Source organism: Poecilia formosa, unplaced genomic scaffold, assembly GCF_000485575.1.
Source record: "Poecilia formosa unplaced genomic scaffold, Poecilia_formosa-5.1.2 Scaffold385, whole genome shotgun sequence".
Classification (NCBI taxonomy): Eukaryota; Metazoa; Chordata; class Actinopteri; order Cyprinodontiformes; family Poeciliidae; genus Poecilia; species Poecilia formosa.
The window spans coordinates 406,518-426,199 of record NW_006800324.1 but is presented as its reverse complement, the minus strand read 5'-3'; the positions used below and the strand labels follow the sequence as shown (position 1 = coordinate 426,199).

The following is a 19,682-nucleotide window of genomic DNA, read 5'->3' as shown; positions in this document are numbered from 1 at the left end:
GACTTCCTGCTGGCTCCCGACCACCTGCTTGTTCCTGACTCGCTGCTGGTTCTCGAGTCGCTGCTGGCTCTCTAGTCGCTGCTGGCTTTCGAGTCGCTGCTTGCTCTCGACTTCCTGCTGGTTCTCGAGTCGCTGCTGGCTCTCGAGTCGCTGCTGGTTCTCGAGTCGCTGCTGGCTCTCTAGTCGCTGCTGGCTTTCGACTCGCTGCTGGCTCTCAACTTCCTGCTGGCTCCCGACTTTCTGGTGGTTCTTGACTTGCTGGTACTCAATAAAACACGAGGACAGAACCGGGCTCGGGCCGCTCTTATTTAAAAGATCTCATCAGTTGTCATGTATCAGAAAGATAGAGGCCTTGGTGGTTTCCGTCTGTTTCTCCCTCCATCAAATTAAATCTTTTTTCATATTAAGCTAAATTGTATCGGCGAGTCGGAAGAAAATTATATCTGGAGAAATATTAAAATGTGAATGAAAACAAAATAAAAATCCTAAGAATAACTAATTTATTTTATTGAAACATTGAAGCAGCATATCTAATGTTTTCAGCTTGTTGCCACAGCATGACGCGCCCTCCACCGTACCTGATTGAAGGCTTGATCTGCTTTAGCATAAATCATTTGTGTTTTAAGAAGGGATGAAAGTTATCGATTGAGTTAATCTAAAGTTTATTGATTGATAGGCCCGTCACAATAAATCAGTTCATTGGATAATAAATTAAAACAAACCCAATATTTTCAGTTTGCATGATTCGTTTTTCCAAAACCTGCATAATTCTTCAGTTTGACGTTTAAGACAATTTTGTTTCCAGAGATTTCATAATTCATTTTATTCGCTTCATTTATGTAGGATATTTAAAATGTTTTCCACTTCCAGCGTTTAAAGTTTATTGATCTTTGAGAATGTTTTTGTATTATGCCAACACCATTATATTAATTAAAAATGGTTCCAAAACAACAATATTATTGTTAATCGCAATACCTTCTGGGACAAATTATTTTTCAGCAAAATTTATGGTGAAGGGCTACATTTTTCATTGTTTTTTCCCCAATTATTCAATGAAAAAAAAAAAAAACCTCAGTTAAGGAAAATAAAATTGTAATCAAAACTTTTGGAATTGTAATGATTTTTTTTTAAACAAAATGTTTTGTTTAAATAACTTTTTTTTCTAAATTAAATAAATTTTTGTCTCGTGAACTTAAAAAGTTATTTGCCAAATAAACTTTTATTTGCACACATCAGAAATATTTTGTTGCGATTTTGGGCCCTGCCCACGACTTCATGTGAGACAAAGTTTTTTTAACCAAAACTCAGTAGGCTTTTCTCATGGTGACATGCATTAACAATTACATTTTTGCTTTTCTTTTTCTCTTTTTTTCTGTAGTTTCACATTAAAGTTTGATGCAGCTCTGCTTTCCTGAATGGACCATCTTCATCTCCACTGCAAGTGTAGCAAACAGGCAGCTCTTTTTTATAGATTACAGTCCACTAAAAGGTTACATTGTGCCCTTGTTTATATTTTAATAGTGTAATTCTGTAAAGACAAAATATGTCTGGTGGTCTAGCTCTGATTTACATATCTTGCTAAATTGCCGGTTTGAATATTGCAGTACTTTCCTATAACAAAATAGACCTGCAGAAAGAAATTACTAATAAAATATCTTACATATGCATAGTTGTTTGCTCTATATAGAGATTTTCCTTAGTTTTGATCGACACACAGCTGTGTTCTGTCCTAGAATGCGGTTAGATGAGCCTTTTTTTGAGCACCTGCCCCTTTAGTGGTCTCTGCACGGCCCTGCTGTTAAATATAACTACAAATGATTTTTTTTCACCATTGCTTCTGGCGCCCCCTTTAGCCCAGCGCCCATATGACTTTCATAATGCAAACCCCACATTTGCGCCAGTTGGAATGTTGTTCCTATGTATCTAACTGCATCGGTTTATTTCTTAGTTGGTAGTATTTTTTTCCCCATAAATTACATAGCTAATCATAGAGACAGGGAAACGAATTTTGCATTGACTCTACAGTATGTTATTCTTAATTTTGTTGTATATTTATATTTGTTCTTTTTGTGAATCTACATAAACTGATTTGCTGCTGTTAGACCTGAATTAATCCCCACTTTGGGACAATAAAGGATTTTTAATTTTAATACGATCAAAATTGATTACTAGAAATAGCAACCGCCATTAATCATAATCCCATTTACTTTTGCTCTATATTAAAATATCTACATATTGTAACAGAATATTTTCTGCTTTGTTGGCTTTTTAAAAAAAAATCTGGCGGCCATCCGTCATTTTGACAGATAACACGCACAGACTGTTTCAACTTTATGCACAGAGCATTCCGAAGATCAATAAATCAATCAATATAAGAAAAGATTCACTCAGAGTATCATCTTTGGTCACTTTAAATGTTTACTGCTATAAAACACTTAATTTGTATAGCAAAAAACAACAACTTCGCTTTTCTGTTTGGGAAAACGACAGGAAGGTTGCTAACGGCTGCTACCGTTAGCTTTCCGTTGTTTAGCATCGAGCTAACAAGTGAANCAAAACAACAATATTATTGTTAATCGCAATACCTTCTGGGACAAATTATTTTTCAGCAAAATTTATGGTGAAGGGCTACATTTTTCATTGTTTTTTCCCCAATTATTCAATGAAAAAAAAAAAAAACCTCAGTTAAGGAAAATAAAATTGTAATCAAAACTTTTGGAATTGTAATGATTTTTTTTTAAACAAAATGTTTTGTTTAAATAACTTTTTTTTCTAAATTAAATAAATTTTTGTCTCGTGAACTTAAAAAGTTATTTGCCAAATAAACTTTTATTTGCACACATCAGAAATATTTTGTTGCGATTTTGGGCCCTGCCCACGACTTCATGTGAGACAAAGTTTTTTTAACCAAAACTCAGTAGGCTTTTCTCATGGTGACATGCATTAACAATTACATTTTTGCTTTTCTTTTTCTCTTTTTTTCTGTAGTTTCACATTAAAGTTTGATGCAGCTCTGCTTTCCTGAATGGACCATCTTCATCTCCACTGCAGTAGGAAACAGGCAGCTCTTTTTTATAGATTACAGTTCATTAAAAGGTTGCATTGTGCCCTTGTTTATATTTTAATAGTGTAATTCTGTAAAGACAAAATATGTCTGGTGGTCTAGCTCTGATTTACATATCTTGCTAAATTGCCGGTTTGAATATTGCAGTACTTTCCTATAACAAAATAGACCTGCAGAAAGAAATTACTAATAAAATATCTTACATATGCATAGTAGTATGCTCTATATAGAGATTTTCCTTAGTTTTGATCGACACACAGCTGTGTTCTGTCCTAGAATGCGGTTAGATGAGCCTTTTTTTGAGCACCTGCCCCTTTAGTGGTCTCTGCACGGCCCTGCTGTTAAATATAACTACAAATGATTTTTTTTCACCATTGCTTCTGGCGCCCCCTTTAGCCCAGCGCCCATATGACTTTCATAATGCAAACCCCACATTTGCGCCAGTTGGAATGTTGTTCCTATGTATCTAACTGCATCGGTTTATTTCTTAGTTGGTAGTATTTTTTTCCCCATAAATTACATAGCTAATCATAGAGACAGGGAAACCAATTTTGCATTGACTCTACAGTATGTTATTCTTAATTTTGTTGTATATTTATATTTGTTCTTTTTGTGAATCTACATAAATCGATTTGCTGCTGTTAGACCTGAATTAATCCCCACTTTGGGACAATAAAGGATTTTTAATTTTAATACGATCAAAATTGATTACTAGAAATAGCAACCGCCATTAATCATAATCCCATTTACTTTTACTCTATATTAATATCTACATATTGCAACAGAATATTTTCTGCTTTGTTGGCTTTTTAAAAAAAATCTGGCGGCCATCCGTCATTTTGACAGATAACACGCACAGACTGTTTCAACTTTATGCACAGAGCATTCCGAAGATCAATAAATCAATCAATATAAGAAAAGATTGACTCAGAGTATCATCTTTGGTCACTTTAAATGTTTACTGCTATAAAACACTTAATTTGTATAGCAAAAAACAACAACTTCGCTTTTCTGTTTGGGAAAACGACAGGAAGGTTGCTAACGGCTGCTACCGTTAGCTTTCCGTTGTTTAGCATCGAGCTAACAAGTGAAGCCACTGCTTTAATTTGACCAAATTTCACCATTTTTAACGGTGACGGTGAAACTTTAAAATAAACAGTTTATGTTTGAGAAGTAAGAAAACGTAGTAGCGTACAGCGCACCGTGCGGCTCAGGCTACTTCCTGGAAACCGCTGAAACTCCGTTAATGGGGCGGTGATATAGCAGCTCAGAAAATGGACCTACCCACACCGGCCTCGGGCTCTTCTTTTTCAGAGGAGAGCTCCTCTTTTTCGGAGGTGGGCTCTTCTGTTTTGAAGTCGTTCATCAAAACACTTTGGTTGTCCATAACTCAGAAAGCTGGAGAAATCCTGGGATACACGGTCCAATGTGTGCGCCGGGAGAAGCAGCTTCAACGGAAACACCGACTTCACCCGAGATGTTTCAGTTCAGATCGCGGTGCACCGCCAACCTTCATAATTAAGTTTTTAAAATATTTAAAAAAATGAAAAAACATAACGTGATTCATGATCTTCCACACTTGGATGCAAGTAAACAACAAAACGTTCTGATAATGTTTGTACCTTTGCCCTCTGTATTTATTATTATCCCCAGAATCAGCCTTCTTTAAAAAGCAGCTGCTTATGTCGCAAATAAACTAAATTAATCATGTTTCTGTCTTTCATCTGAAACAAACCAATCACAAACGTGTCTGTTGATTACACCTTTATTTAAAGTAGTCATGTATATGTTTTATATTTAAAATTATAGCAAACATTAAGGTAAAAAAATAAAATGCAAGCATAACCTTGAACACAACTTCAAATCTGGTATTGTGTAAAGGCGTTTTGGCAAATGCTTTAAATTTATGCTTTAAATTTTCCAACAGTAGACATGTAAAAACTGATAAACAAGCATGAAAATATAAACTGAAAGTATACTACGACAGAGAACAGTGCGGGGTTGACCAGCAGGGGGCAGAAGAGCCCAGGTTGAAGGCTTTCCTTCTTCTTGACTCAGTAAAAAAAGAAACAATCCTCCAGTTGTCAACAGTAACATGCAGCAGTCAAATGTAACAGACACTTTCCACAGTGCTACAACAGCACACACTGATCAGGCAGAACATTATGACCACTGACGGTTGGAAGTGGAAAAAAAACTCCATACTCAAATTTTTGAAAGTGGCGTGAAGGCCTATTATTCAGATTTTTCTTATTACGATTCTCGACACAAAAGAAGAACTTAGAGGCCTAAACATAATAAATTTTACCCAAATTTGTCACTGACTGAAATTTTAGTACTTTAAAGGAGTTTAAAATGGGCATGACCAAACAACTCTACAGCGCCCCCCAACCTTAGATTGGCCAACTGGTAAACCATAGAGAGATGATACTTGGTTTATAGGTAGAACCACCCAAAAGGCATGTCCTATACCAAACAGGAAGTTGGCCATTTTGGATCAAAGGGTCATTTCTGACATTCCATACATGTTAAACTTTAACAAACTCCTCCTAGGGATTTGGAGGTATTGGCTTCATGCTTGGTCAATTTGTCCTGAAGGATTTGGGGATTAAAGTTATCAAAAGTTTGGGTTTTTGTGAGCGTCAGAGGGGCAGAACGATCTGTCTCTGTTGTCCAATAATCTGATGTGGTCAATTGCTGCATCATCTAAGCCCCGCCCCCTCACAACAGGAAGTCACCGTTTTTCTGGGAAAGCTTCATCTCTGACCCTCTTCCTCTAATCAACATGATCTTGTGTCAGAGGACAGATAACAAGCTGGTCTCCCTGGCTTTAAAGCTCAAATAGTTTTCACTGGAGGGCGTTGCCATGGTAGCAAGGCGAAGTCAGACATCATGCCGTTGCCATACGTTTGGCACCAAACTCGCAATGATCGATTCTGATCCACCAACATTTGGTGGCCTAACTTCCCCCAGGATTCACACCCAATGAAAGGAAAACCACTTCAGTTCAGATGGATGTTTTATCAATCTACTAAAGCATCCTGGTGAAAAATGGAAGCTGCTACTTTAGGAAGGCGGTCATAATGCAAGGACTGATCTGTGTATTAAATTACAGCTAAACCTACGGGATGCATAAACTACCAACAGTCGAGCAAACAGGGATGCATGTTATATTTCACAGGTTAATATAAAAGTTAAACACGTGTTTACATTGAAAATGTAAATAAATTCCCCCCAGCAGACAAAAACAACAGGTGAGGTTGGCAGTGAGTTAAGGCTTCTGGCTGAAAGGTTTGTAGCCCCTGATTTTGTAAAAAGTAAGAAAACTGAAGGTTAGATCTAATGAAAGGCACCAGTAACCTATGAACTGTTATACTCTGGGTTTTAATGGCTTTTATGGGTCTCTAGTCCATCAGTGAGTGTAAATATTTCAGGTACTCTGGGTTGATAGAAAGCTTTTAGTATCTATGTACAAGTGTCCGAACCCAGCCTGAAGACTGGAAACGATTCACTGATAAATGGATGATAGTAAAGTTAAGTCTGGCATTTATCTCCCCTAAATTGAATCCATTCCCAAATCCGTTAGCTACGTTTTCCAGTAGTCAGTTAGCTTATGAAGTAATCTGTAAGCAGACGGTGGTGGCAGCATCATGCTGTGGGGTCATTTTCTACAGCTGGTCAGAGTTAATGGCCAAAGCTACACAACCCTGGAAGAGGGTGAAGACAGATGCATGCCACACTTTTCAGATCTTCCACTTGTCTTCCGCTTCATTAAACACCAGCTTACACTGCACATACTCTAAATCAGACCAAGTATTTTAGTTTCTACAGCAAATATCTCAGTTTTGTCTTCTTTTAAGTGCACTCACTTACAAGTTGGATATATGATCTTGTTTTAAGTCAATAATTCCTTAATATGTTTAAAAACTTCTACTTCCACTGGTAAATTATTTCACTTATAACATGGGAATAACATTTTGTTATAAGTAAAATAATCTGCTGATGGAACTGGACAATTTTTTTATTAATATTGAGAAATTATTGACTTAAAAAACAAGCTCTTATGTCTTTCTGAAAAGTTACTTGAAAGTTGGTTTTGTCTTATTTCAAGTGTAATAAAATACTTACTGCAGAAACTAAACCAAAGATACTTGGTAATATTTAGTTTTTACAGTGTGTTTAATGAAATCCTAATGAAACACTGAGGTTTGTGGATGTGAGGATCAGATGAGGATCAGGAGGTGTGAATAGTTTTGCAAGGCACTGAAAGCGGCGAATCAAAGAATCACCAGTTTGTTTTTGAACACCAGTTAATGTGGCGGTTTCTCTACTGGGAACTCTGGTTTTGACCTTTTAAAGTTAAAGTACTGGATTCAATAGTCGTGTGACTCGTGTGGTGAAACCCTGTCATGTCCTTCAAATTCAGGAATACTTTGTTGATCCCAAAGGGAAATTAAATGTTGCTGTAACTCACATTAATTCAGATTCTTCAGAGTTACTGTGGATGTTGGCAGGGGAGACAATGTCAGGACAGACAGGGAGTGTGTGTGTGTGTGTGTGTGTGTGTGTGTGTGTGTGTTTGTTTGTAATACCTTGTGGGGACGATTTTCCTGACATATACTACGCTGTGGGGACCGGAGCCTGGTCCCCATGAGGGGAAACCCTGTTTTTGGGTCAGGGGTCAGATTTAGGGCTAAGGTATGAATTGAGTTTTGGTTAGGGTTAGGTATGTGATGGTTAGGGTTAGGAAAAGGGTAAAGGTCAGGTTTAGGCTGTAGAAATGAATGGAAGTCAATGGAAAGTCCCCACAAAGATAGCAACACAAACATGCGTGTGTGTGTGTGTGTGTGTGTGTGTGTGTGTGGGCGGCGTTCTTCCTCAGCGATTCATCAGGCTCTGCATCATTTCCAGCGGCAGCGGGAAGATGATGGTGGAGTTCTTCTCGGCAGCGATGGTGTTGAGGGTCTGCAGGTAGCGCAGCTGCAGAGCCGATGGGGACTCAGAGATCACCAGGGACGCCTCCTTCAGGGCCCGCGACGCGTTCATCTCACCCTCAGCCGCGATCACCTGCAGGAGGAAGAGGAGGAGGAGGAGGGCCTTCATCTCACAGGAACTAAAGAACCAAAGCTTTCTGAACAACAGATACCAAAAGTCCCGGTTTTATCGTGAACTCCACAGGAGCAGTTTTGGGAAAACCAGTTTAGTCTGGAGCGTTTTCAGGCCATCATACTGCCACCGCCGTGTCTGACTGCAGGATAAGGTCATGAAGATGATTCTTAGTAAATGATGTGAGACGGTCACTTTGTTCTTTTGGGTCACAGTTTCTCTCCTTACATTGATCATAATAATAAAAATAACTAACACTAAATATATCTCTGAGTAATTAATCTATCTTTAACATTTCATTCTAATGTATTTTATCCTATATTATATAAAAAGACAATTAGTTTAACCACTTATGGATTGATTTAAAGTCTTACTTGAATATTTTCTGTCATTGATCTGATTATAACACCTGGTTTATTATTTATAGAGAATATTTTTTACTAAAATTAAATGGATTTCCTGAATCTTGTATTAAATCCCAAGCCGTTCTTTCCTCAGTCAGGATCTAATTATTGCTTGGTAGGATTAGGGTTGATGATGTAACCATGTTGTGAGGACAGATTAAGAACCATTAGAGCTCTGAGAGGAAGCGGGCCTGGTTCTGGATCAGACATTAAACACAGCGGCCGGCTGACGGCGCTGCGCTCCGCCTCACCTTGGCTCTGGCCTCGCGGCTCGCCTCCGCCTCGGCCGCCATGGCTCTCTGCAGCTGCAGAGGCAGCTTCACGTCCTTGATCTCCACGCGCTCCACCTTGATCCCCCAGTCGTCTGTGGCGTCGTCCAGAGTCGACTGGAAGCAGAGAGACGGACACACCCTGTAGTTTCAAACATCGTCCAGCAGGTGGAGCCCTTCAGGGAAGCCACCTGCTGCATGTTGGGAGCAAATCTCTGGGCTTCTTCCTGGGAAAACTTTGACTGGTCCATCTCACAGCTAATCAAACCTAATTTATAAAGCAGTTTTCATACAAACTGAGGTTAAAGGGTAAAACATCCAAACAGGCATAAAACCCCCAGAGACGTGCACACTAATTATCAAACATAATTACAAAAAATTGTTAATAACAAGAAAGGCCTTTTACAGAACAGAAGGACACATACTGAGACTCATTTACACAGTAAGAATAAATTCACTGATCAGGTTTCAAGCATTAAACTTCTGTAATGCTCCCAGTTAGACGACGCAGTTTGGAACCAAACTACAGATAGTATTAAGCTTTTATCATTTTTTGTATAATTTTGTCAGTTCTGTGGCTTTAATGTTATATTTGTGAGAACCTGAGTTGTACTGTAACGCTGCCCTAAGAGTTCTGATAAAACCGGTCCAGGAATGACGTCGACAGGCTGGACGGTTCTGGAGACGTTCCACAGAACTTAAGCTAACATTAGCATTTCAGCTCATTTTGACTTAAAACTCAAGCTAATTAACTGAGTGGACTGAGATAATGTTAGCCATGATGCTAGTGTAAGGCGACATGCCAATGATAATATGATATCATTGAACTAACAGTAGTTTTCTAGATAATTTGGACTAAAATACCTCAAGCTAAGTGAATGGTCTGAGTAAAAGTTAGCCATCGTTACAGTGTAAAACAACTTAATAATGATACATTTAAGCTAATGTTAGCTTTCTAGCTAACGTCGACTCAAAAGTTAAAGTAGGAAGAATGCAGAAGTGAGTTCAGGAGAAAGATGTGGAGCTGCAGAGGTTGCAGACTCTTGAGTTTTCCTGTAGTTTCAACTTCAGTGTAACGTATAGTATTGCTAATAAAGATGGCATGAGGTCATATTTGTATCTGTAGCTATGAGACTCTTGTCCACCATGCTTAAAGTCCAGTATGAAACGTAGCTGCCTTTGGGATCACAGCTAACTGGGCTGACCTTGGTGGTTTGGTTCTGACAGGATGTAGGTGACGGCCTGTTTCTGCAGCCGGCAGGTTGGTCTGAACCTCCCTGCAGGTTTCCTCTATCAGTCTGATCTCAGATCAGATCAACAAGGTTTCGGGAAGCTGAGAGCAAAACCTCAACAAACAATCAAGCAAAACCACAAGCAGCATAAAGAGCAGAGCGCCCACACAGAGAGGGGCCGACGTTCTGCTAATGCTGAGAGCTGGAGGAGGAGAAACTTTCACTTTTATGCTGCAGCTTATTGATAGGGAGCTACTTTAAGTTTAACAAATGTGTAAATGCTAAACCAATAAACCTCATTTAGAACATTTGATGAATGGTGGAGGGGTTGTGTGTTCTACCTGCATGTTGTGAGCGATCTCCTCGCGGTCGGACAGGATCTCCGCCAGGTTCTTGGTGCCCAGGACGTTCCTCAGGGTGGTCTGGGCCAGCAGCCGCGTGGCGGAGTCCGCGTTGGTGATGTTGGCCACGGCCAGGGTGGCGTTCTGGACCCGGTAGTACACCACGCCGTCAACGCTCACCGTCACAGAGTCTTTGGTCAGAACCTGACAGAACGGGAACGTTTTCAGATAAATTCACCTGAAATGTTGCAACATTTCCGTAACTCAACTCAGAAACAGATTCTCATGTTTTTAACCGTGAATTACTTCTGTTTCTCATTTCTGATTATAACCTGAGACCAATAATGACTTTTAATAAAGAAACGTTTTGTTTCGGGGGAAGAACTGACATTTATCTGTCAGTGACTCTACACAAAAGCTAGAGGAATATTGATAAAGGATATTAATGGAAAGTTTAGTGGAAGGAAAAGTGGACTAGGAAGGGAAGGCAGGTAATCACCACTGTGCTGCTCTGATGGTGGGCTGTAGATTGAGTCAGAGCTTGAAGAACCGCCACACCCAAACATATACTCCTTCACTATCAAACCTGTAACTCTCCCCTTGTCTCCTGCACCTTTGCCTACAACATGTCTTCCTTCCACTAAACCTTCCATTAATAAATCATTTTGTAACCAGCATGTTTCTTTCAAAATGACCCTCGGTGTGTTTTCCTCCTCACTGAGGGCATCAATGCCAGACTGGGGCAGCTGTTACTGTGTTGGTCAAAGCAACATTTTTACACTAAAAATCATTTTTGTTTGCTTTGTGTTGCAATTTAATTCACAATAAAGAAAGTAAAACTAGTTTTCTAAGCCACAGTCACATAAAAACACCAGTAATAAATGACTGAAATGTATCAGGAGTGTATAAAAAGCGAGTTGTACCTCTTGCGGCGGGATGTCGAAGGTGATGGTTCGCATGTCGACGTTGATAAAGTTGTCAGTACACGGCAAGATGAAGAACAAACCTGTGGTGTTAGAAGAAGGTAAATAAGTTTTACCAAACCATGAAGGCGTTGTTGTGTAAACAGTGATGAGGAAACGTCAGTAAATGTTTGGGAACAGAACGAGCGTCAAGTGGAACCCTGCTGGCTGAACTGCAGCACAGGGACAGACGGACGTTTGCAGCTTTTATTAGAACGTGACTGAAACACGACATCGAGCTGCACACGTGTGAGGCGCCTGCGCATCGTGGTGCGTTCACAACAAACCACGCATTTTGAACGCAGATGCTTGGCGGTTTAGCGTTTCGTCTGCGTGGTGGAGGAGCATCAGGCGCGTCAGATCTAGGCGTCGTTTTCCGTTGGATGCTCTTGATGCGTCAAATGCTCAAAACGCTCCAAACGGTTCAACTCACGCCGTGCCTGACGCTCAAAACGCGCTCGGTGTGAACGCACCATTAAGAACATCATGATCATATAAAATTATAACGAAAAACGTCCATTAATGAAGGACTGGATGTATCCGTCCGTATGATTCAGCAGAAACACGCAGCTGTTTGTCCCAACTTATCAGGCTCTCAACCAAATGGTCCCTTTGGATGTTTTAATAAATCTTTGGTGCTACAAACAGGTTTAAAGCATTTAATCAACCGAACTGAATCGATGTGAGAACCAGAGGCGTTTATGTGAGGTAAAGTTTAGCCCAGACGTACCCGGTCCCTTGGCTCCTCCTTTCAGGATGCGCCCAAGGCGGAAGATGATGGCTCGCTCGTACTCCTTCACTATCTGAACAGAGCAAACACAACGGCACTTTCTGTAGTTTTAACATGAAAAACTAATCAAAACACAACAAATACAGTCATGGTAAAAAAGAGAGACGCTTATTTCATATATGGTGCTCCTTTTTTTTAATCAATGTGTAAATAATAATGAATCTTAGACAGAAAACAACCAGGAGCTTCCAGTTCAGATCATCATCAGTGAGCGTCTCTACAGAGCCCTTTGTTTTTCCACAAAGCAGGAGATCCTGATTAAATCTATTGATTAATTGGTCATCAGCCGGTGTGCCAGAGATCAATTGCTGCTGCGCATCAGTCCAGGAGGGTTAGACGGCCATTTTGAAACAACATCAACTCAAATATAGAGATTACAGGAAGGTGGGAAAGTTTCAATGACTCCAGGAGTGAAAATCAACAGATTCATCAGTTTAAAGGAACTTCAACTCAGACGCTGCACTGCAAAAACTATAAAACTCACCAAGTAGTTTTTGTCTAGTTTCTGGTGCAAATATCTTATTACACTTGAATTAAACTTTAAAGTAACTTATCAGCAAGATATAGAGGCTTGTTTTAAGTAAGCAATTCCTTGATATTGATAAAGTTCTAGATCCATTGCCAGATTGTTTCACTTATGAAACGGTGAAATTGTCTTGTCATAAGTAAATTTATCTGACACCAGTACTAAGTTAAAACTAATTATTTTGGCAGATTATTTCACTTATAACATGACAAAGATGTCATGTTATAAGTGAAATAATCTGCCAATGGAACTAGAACTGGGTTGCTAGGCGACGGGCTGGGCTTGGCTGGGGTTGCTAGGCGACGGGCTGGGCTTGGCTGGGGTTGCTAGGTGACGGGCTGGGCTTGGCTGGGGTTGCTAGGTAACGGTGCAGTGGAATATTCCACCAATGGAGCTAGAACTTTCTCAAGCTCCGATAAATTGCTGATAAGTTACTTGAAAGTTAGTTTTGTTTTATTTAAAGTGTTCTAAGACATTCACACTAGAAATGAGACTAAAATACTTAGTTAGCGTGTTAAAGGTTAAAGTTCATGACAGGGTGATTAGAAACCAGATGAACACGTAGAGTTTGGAACGGCTGGAGGAGAAACGTCTCTTCTCCTTAAAAAACTAAATAGCAGCACAGCTTCTGGACAAAACATCTGGATCAGAACCCTATGGATGATGAGACTAAAGAAACTCCTTAGTTCGGTCCAAACTGGCTCATCAGCCTGGAAACATTGTGTGAATCAAGATGTTCAAGCATCTCGATCAAAGTTCAGACCTCAACCTGACTGAAACGTTGCCGTATGACTCCGACTGAACCACAAACCACGCAGAACAGCAGCATGTTTAGAGTAAACCAGTCACTGAGCAGCAGCACTAAAACGTCCCGTATTTCAGACGCAGGAGGGGAAAGGTGGTGGTGGTCGGCCATGTTGTTCATCTGATAAAACTTTACTGAAAATGTAAAACTGGTGGCTCCAATTACAAGAAACTTTGACAAAACCATGAGCTGAGTCGGAATGACTTCCTCCATTACATTACTGCGGAGGGCTTTTATCATTTAACGGATTCAATTTCTTGTCATGATAAGAATTAGATTTAGATAGATAGCATTTATTGTCACTGAACAGAATTCAACGAAATTTCCATTGCCTCGTCCCAATAAGTTCAAATTAAAACTCCCCCAAAATATCCATATTTTCTGTTAGTTTATTTTCTCCACTGTTTGTTCCATGACAATATGGAAAGAAAAGATGGTTAAATGCAGGTCAGTGACACAAATCGCACTTCTTTACATGATGACCTGAAAAAGTGGAGCTAAAGGGTGTGTTTTTAGGAGCGATAATTACTGTGGCACGCAGTTCGCCTGTACAGTTATCATAATGTGGTGATAAAGTCCATTTCACCCAGCTGTTTGCTTTAAAAGCAGGAACTGATGAGCAGCTGACCTTAATGCACATCCATATGGAGATGGGGAGGGTGACCAGCATCAGCAGGAGGGAGAATCCAACCAGCAGCCAGCCGCACAGGCCGATGCCTGAGTCCGCGTCCTCCAGAGCTGGGAGGAAGACGGCGCGCACACACAGAGTGAAAAAAGTCTTTCATTTATCAGCTTTTCATCAAACATTCTCTGTAATCACTCCATCCATTCTGCATCTTTCTACATCATTAGTTTGTTCAGGTTAGTTGGGTTTCCTGTCGCAGCACAGCCAAACCCAGACACTCATGGTTACTGACGACGACATTCACCCAGACGGCGGATCAGATCCGTACCTTCAACATCGTGTGAATTGTAACGGCCCGGACCTACAGGCAAAGTAAACCAAACACAAATCAAAACGCAGTCCTGCCAGGAGCAGCAAGCCAGGAGGTCTTAAGGGTGCCAGTGCAGAAACCAACAGAGACCAGCGGGTTTCGTTTTACTGGAGGTGGACGGAAACAAACTGGAATTTAGAAAAATGTAAAAAGTCGATGTAATTTCTGGAAGCAAACATTAATTATTTAAAGCATCTACCATGAAGTGCAACTGGAATCACTTCTGCTTCCAGCTTTGATTAAAACATTAGAACAGAAATCCTGATACGCCTTGATTTTTAACTGAAATGTGGAAAAGCAGTTTGAAAGTCTGAATATGCCACAATGGCGACATCTGAAAACACCGATGGTTAACTTCAGAAATCCACATCCATCTCCTCAACTTTTAAACTGCAGGATTTGAGTGGGACAGTTTGGGTTTCCTCAAACTGGTAGTGTGACCCAGTCGGTGTAACAGAACCAGGTTTGTTCTCACACATCCTCAGCGCTCTGTCTGTGAAGTGCAACACTTCATCATGTAGGAAAACACCCACCAACCCCAAAGCTCCCACCCCGACCTCCACAGGTCGGACTGCAGTTCCCTCTAACAGCAACGACGGTCATTAAGGCCACAGATTTCTGTTTCACTTTCATCACATGAAATGTCTAAAATATGAGGGTTTTTCTGTTGCTTCAGTGTAATGACTTCTTCCTGTCTGAGTGGCCTTTCAGGCCATGTTGTGGAGAATAAACTCAAACGCCAACCAGCGTCTTCACCACGTGCTGGTTTGGTTTTCTCTCTAGTTTCGCTCAACACTAATCATGTTTTTTAAGGGATTTCTTTGAAAATTTTATTTGTGTTCAGTTTTTATTCAATTTTATTCATTTTCCAATTTATTCATTTCTGGATTTTTAGGCTCACCTGTGACGTTATATGAAGTTATTCCACAATCAGCTAGGTGATTTAAAGTGTATGTAAAATACTTTTATTTATCTCATGTTACTATGGGTGATCAGCTCCATCTAAAACAAACATTGTGTGATAAATTAATAAAATGTAACAGTAGCTCTATATATTTTCTGCTGAGTCATATGGTCAAACAATGATAGATTTAAACTAATTTCAGACTGTGCTAATGGACCTTTTAAAAATAATATTTTATAAATTATTCACTTGCTGTTCCTACACCAAGGCCTAGTTTTAGACCAACCTGTTGCCTCCTCCTATCTGTCCTGATTCTTCTTCCTCTCTTCTTTTTCTCCATCCTCCTCACAGCTGGATGACATTAACTTTATGTTAAGTAGGTTTAAAACATACAGCAGTCACCCACATATAAAAACATAAGTAAATATCTGTTTTTGAATAACAGTGAGTCTGATCAGATTTACTATACATCTACACCGATCTAGCATTATATTCAGTGAAGATATTTAAAACACAAGTTCATCACTGCCAAGCTCCAAGGTTTCCCCCAGAAAACTTTCTAAGCCTGGTGGTTGGGCGCTGAGGCAGTCATTCATCCAGTGGCCATTGTGTGTGTGTGTATTTTTTTTTTAAATGTTTAAAGCTGACAGGAAATTTGAAAATATCACTTGATAAATATGTTTTATTGAAAGATTAACACCTGATCATCAAAGTCTTAAAAATGCAAACATTTTAAAAAGACTTAAATAAATAAGTAATGCTAAGCCTGGTGGGGGACAAGTAAAGCCTGGTGGCCCGCCAGGCTTATAATACACTGGGGGAAACCCTGAATTTTCTTATTTATAATTAATTCTCCATGTAGTCTAAACCAAATCACTACAAACAAGTTCGTTTACTGTTCTTGCCATAATCTGTCATATTGCACACAGCACAACAGTGACCTGTCACTTTACTAGACGCTTAAGCTAACCTGAATATTTACAATATTTACACGCCTCTTCTTCATGCAATGATATAATTTGCCTTCTGTCTGTCAACCTGTTTGCATAACCTTTTTTTAATCCCTAAAACATCTTTATCCTTCTCCCTCTGACATTTTCCATGAGTTTTCTTTTCTACCCAGGAGGGACGTCTACCCTAATCAGTGCTGTGCCTCTATTATTGATCAGAATACTAATACATGCACAGATGGCTGTTAAATGCAGAAAATGCTGACTATATTTTTTCACCATTGTTGTAAAGAGTGTGCCATTGTTTCTGGCGCCCGCTTCAGAGCAGCGCCCCTTCCTCTGGCAGCCATCACCGCCAGCTAATGGGCGTTTACATTCCTGTTGGTGTTTTATTTTCACTTTTTTGTAAATAGTTTGTTCTTCAATACAAAAATATGCATGCATATACTTTTTAAAAATATATTCTACTCGGTTGCACAATAATTTGATGTTATTTCTGTACAATATATTTATCTTATTTTTTGTTATATTTTATAGTTTTGTCTTTGTGTGAACCTGCATGCATCGATTGTCTGTCACTTTGCTGCTGCTACACCTGAATTAATCCCCACTGAGGGACAATAAAAATAAATGTCTGTTACTCCACATAAACGCTAACATCTGCTGTCCAAGCAGGTACGAAACGACCTTTCACAGGCGGGTTGGAACACCACACCTTTCACAGGCGGGTTGATGATGGGGAAATAACCAGGAAACATAGAAAATAAAAAATGTAAACATGTTGAAACTGGTGCCGCTTTGCATTGGCACTCTTAAGTGACTCTGGGTTTAAATGACTGCCGTTACTAATGCGATGAATATTGATTACTAGAAACAACACAAACTGACCCCACCCGTCATTACAGCTAATCCCATTTACTTTTAATTATAGTCTGCTACATATAAATAAACGATATGCAATCACACGTATTTCCTTCACACAATAAGTCCAAACAATCGTATGTCATTCTTATTATAGCACATTTAGTTCCTAGTACAAAACAACTTCGCTTTTCCATTTGGGAAACGACAGGAAGGTTACGGCTGCTACCGAGAGATTTCCGTCGTTTAGCATTGAGCTAACAATTAAATCCACTGCTTAAATCGTTAAAGTATCAACATTTTTAACATCATGTAAAAGGGGGGGCTCTAAAAATGAAAATATTATTTGAGACGGAAGATAACATAGTGGCGCACGTAGTGCACTGCACACGGCTGAGGCTACATCCTGAAAGCCGCAAAAACACCGTTAAAACGGATCCATATACAGCAGGTCGGGAAAACGGACCGAGCCTCACCGGACTGGCGCTCTCTTCTTTTGGACTCTGTCATCGAAACTCCTTCGCTGTTCATAACAATTCAGAGCGACGGAGCAGAAGCGCTGGGATAAACGGTTCAATGAGTGGCGGGCGCTGGGAGATTAACACTGACTTCGCCCTGTAATTTGTCTTACAGGCGTAATGACGTAAGCACGCATGTTTCATGGGCAGTGGCGTTTACAAGCCAGGTAATTAAAAAACTAAAGCTCATAGTTATAAAGCACACTTATATATATATATATATATTATAATGAAACAAAAAGTATTGTTTCTGTTGAACATGGATTTGTAAATCACTTTATAAACTTTTATTTAGCAACTTATTTGAGTGAAATTGACTGGATTGTTGTAGTTTTATTGACAAATGAAACTGAAAGCAACAAACTGAGCTTAATGAAAGATGGCCTCCATTTTGGGACGATTTTGCTTCGTCTGCATCTGTTTGGATGGGCTGGCCTCAGTGAAAATTACACCCAAATCTTTTTTTTAAGTGTATCTGTGCTGGTACAGCAAAGTTGTGCCATTATCAATCTGGTATTACTGCATATTAGGGTATATTTGGTGTTTCAACTATTAAAATAGGCAGTTGTAGAAGGAAACTGAAGTATTTAGTTATTCATGTACAGTTGTGAGGAGAGCCTTAAAGCTGTTAATCAACCTCCTGCACACGCTGATAAATGTGCTAATGGCAGAAAAACAACTTACAGTTACAGGAAAACTTTATCTGCCATCATGGGTGGTTATGCTAACTAGCATGTGGTTCACCACTATATTGTGGTGAACCAGCTGTAGATTAGCAGAGAGTTTCTGACTGAACTGCAACAACCAGCGCCAATTTTAACAGATATGTAAAAACCTTTTTTTTTCTTTTTTTTTTTATAAAAGTTACATCCTGCAGCTTTAAGATTAATGATTGCATGTAAGATATGTACGAAGGATTTCTCTCATCTGCAGCCTAAAACCCACAGGACTGTTATTTTTAGACAGTTTGTAAAAACACACCATGTTTATTTTTAGAGCTTCTCCACATGCCAGAGGTGCAGAGAGAGCAAATAAAGTCCTTCAAATGCAGCAGCTGATTTCTGAATATACCAGCTCTGTAGTTTAACTAATCTATTTATACCAGAGACTGGCAGCGAGCCTGACATGGTCACAGAGGAAGCGCCCGTCCATTGTTAACAAGTTTAAACTGGTTGTGCTACACATTTATTTGTGTATTATCAGCAAAATGGAAATTAACATTGTTTTAAACAATTAGAAGAAAAATAACATTAGTGGCAAAGTAAGGAAAACAATTGTAGCTCGAAAAACAGACTGTACACTTCATGATGCTTCAGTTGTTATTTATCAAAGGCAGTTTTAAACAAATGGGTATTATCCCTGATTTAAAGGAACTCAATGTTTCAGCAGTTTCGCAGTTTTCTAGAAGTTTGTGCAAGGAAGTTGTTTGTGCAACAGCCTATTCTAATATAAGAAAACATTTGGAACTGATTTTGCTACAAAGTATTCAACTAGAAGAAAGAGAAAGAAGAAACAAGAACAAGGAAAAAGAACAACCTCAGTCCTCCAGGGGGGAAATTGACATTTCAGTTTTTTGTCCAAAGAACAAAAAACAAACAGCATAAGACATGTAGACAGGTGACTGATGCTGCAGCCATCTTGGGAGGTGAAAAAACAAATGGAGGGGAACAAAACTATATCTCGCACTGCGTCTCTGACAGGACAAAACACCACATGATACCAAACGATTTTCAAAAACATTAGCTTCCGCTACGTTTCAGTTTGATAATTTCAAATATTAAATAAGAATCTGTGCACCTTATTCCTGTTTTCAAACTGTTTCACAGGTGCATTGTATGTCTGAAGAGTTCAAATAAACCACTAAAGTTAGTGTGGGTGCACCGATTGCAGTTTTCTGTCTGATCGCCGATTACCAATCTTTTAAAAAAACCTGTTCTGATTCCGATTTTAGCCGA

The 19,682-nt window shown here is 39.4% G+C and overlaps 2 protein-coding genes across 3 annotated transcripts in view; both read right to left on the bottom strand.

The window, feature by feature from the left end:
- Positions 1–4,588, bottom strand: part of LOC103154397 (erythrocyte band 7 integral membrane protein-like) — a 14,523-nt gene extending 9,935 nt beyond the window's left edge. The window contains exon 1 of the mRNA XM_007575663.2: positions 4,349–4,588. Within this exon, the coding sequence (XP_007575725.1) occupies positions 4,349–4,451 (103 nt within the window). The 5' untranslated portion in view covers positions 4,452–4,588. The remainder of the gene's footprint in view (positions 1–4,348) is intronic.
- The window catches only part of LOC103154398 (erythrocyte band 7 integral membrane protein-like), a 28,032-nt gene extending 10,192 nt beyond the window's left edge, over positions 1–17,840 (bottom strand). The window contains exons 1-8 of one of the 2 annotated variants that reach the window (XM_007575664.2): positions 17,686–17,840; positions 14,453–14,485; positions 14,128–14,237; positions 12,109–12,181; positions 11,340–11,422; positions 10,417–10,620; positions 8,826–8,960; positions 7,896–8,131 (exon numbers count right to left, since the gene is read on the bottom strand). In XM_007575664.2, the coding sequence (XP_007575726.1) occupies positions 7,943–8,131; positions 8,826–8,960; positions 10,417–10,620; positions 11,340–11,422; positions 12,109–12,181; positions 14,128–14,237; positions 14,453–14,485; positions 17,686–17,740 (882 nt within the window). In that variant the 5' untranslated portion in view covers positions 17,741–17,840 and the 3' untranslated portion in view covers positions 7,896–7,942. Of the gene's footprint in view, positions 1–7,841; positions 8,132–8,825; positions 8,961–10,416; positions 10,621–11,339; positions 11,423–12,108; positions 12,182–14,127; positions 14,238–14,452; positions 14,486–17,685 lie in introns of those variants that run through there. The other variant, XM_007575665.2, reaches the window with a different exon arrangement.
- Between the last annotated feature and the right edge of the window lie 1,842 nt (positions 17,841–19,682).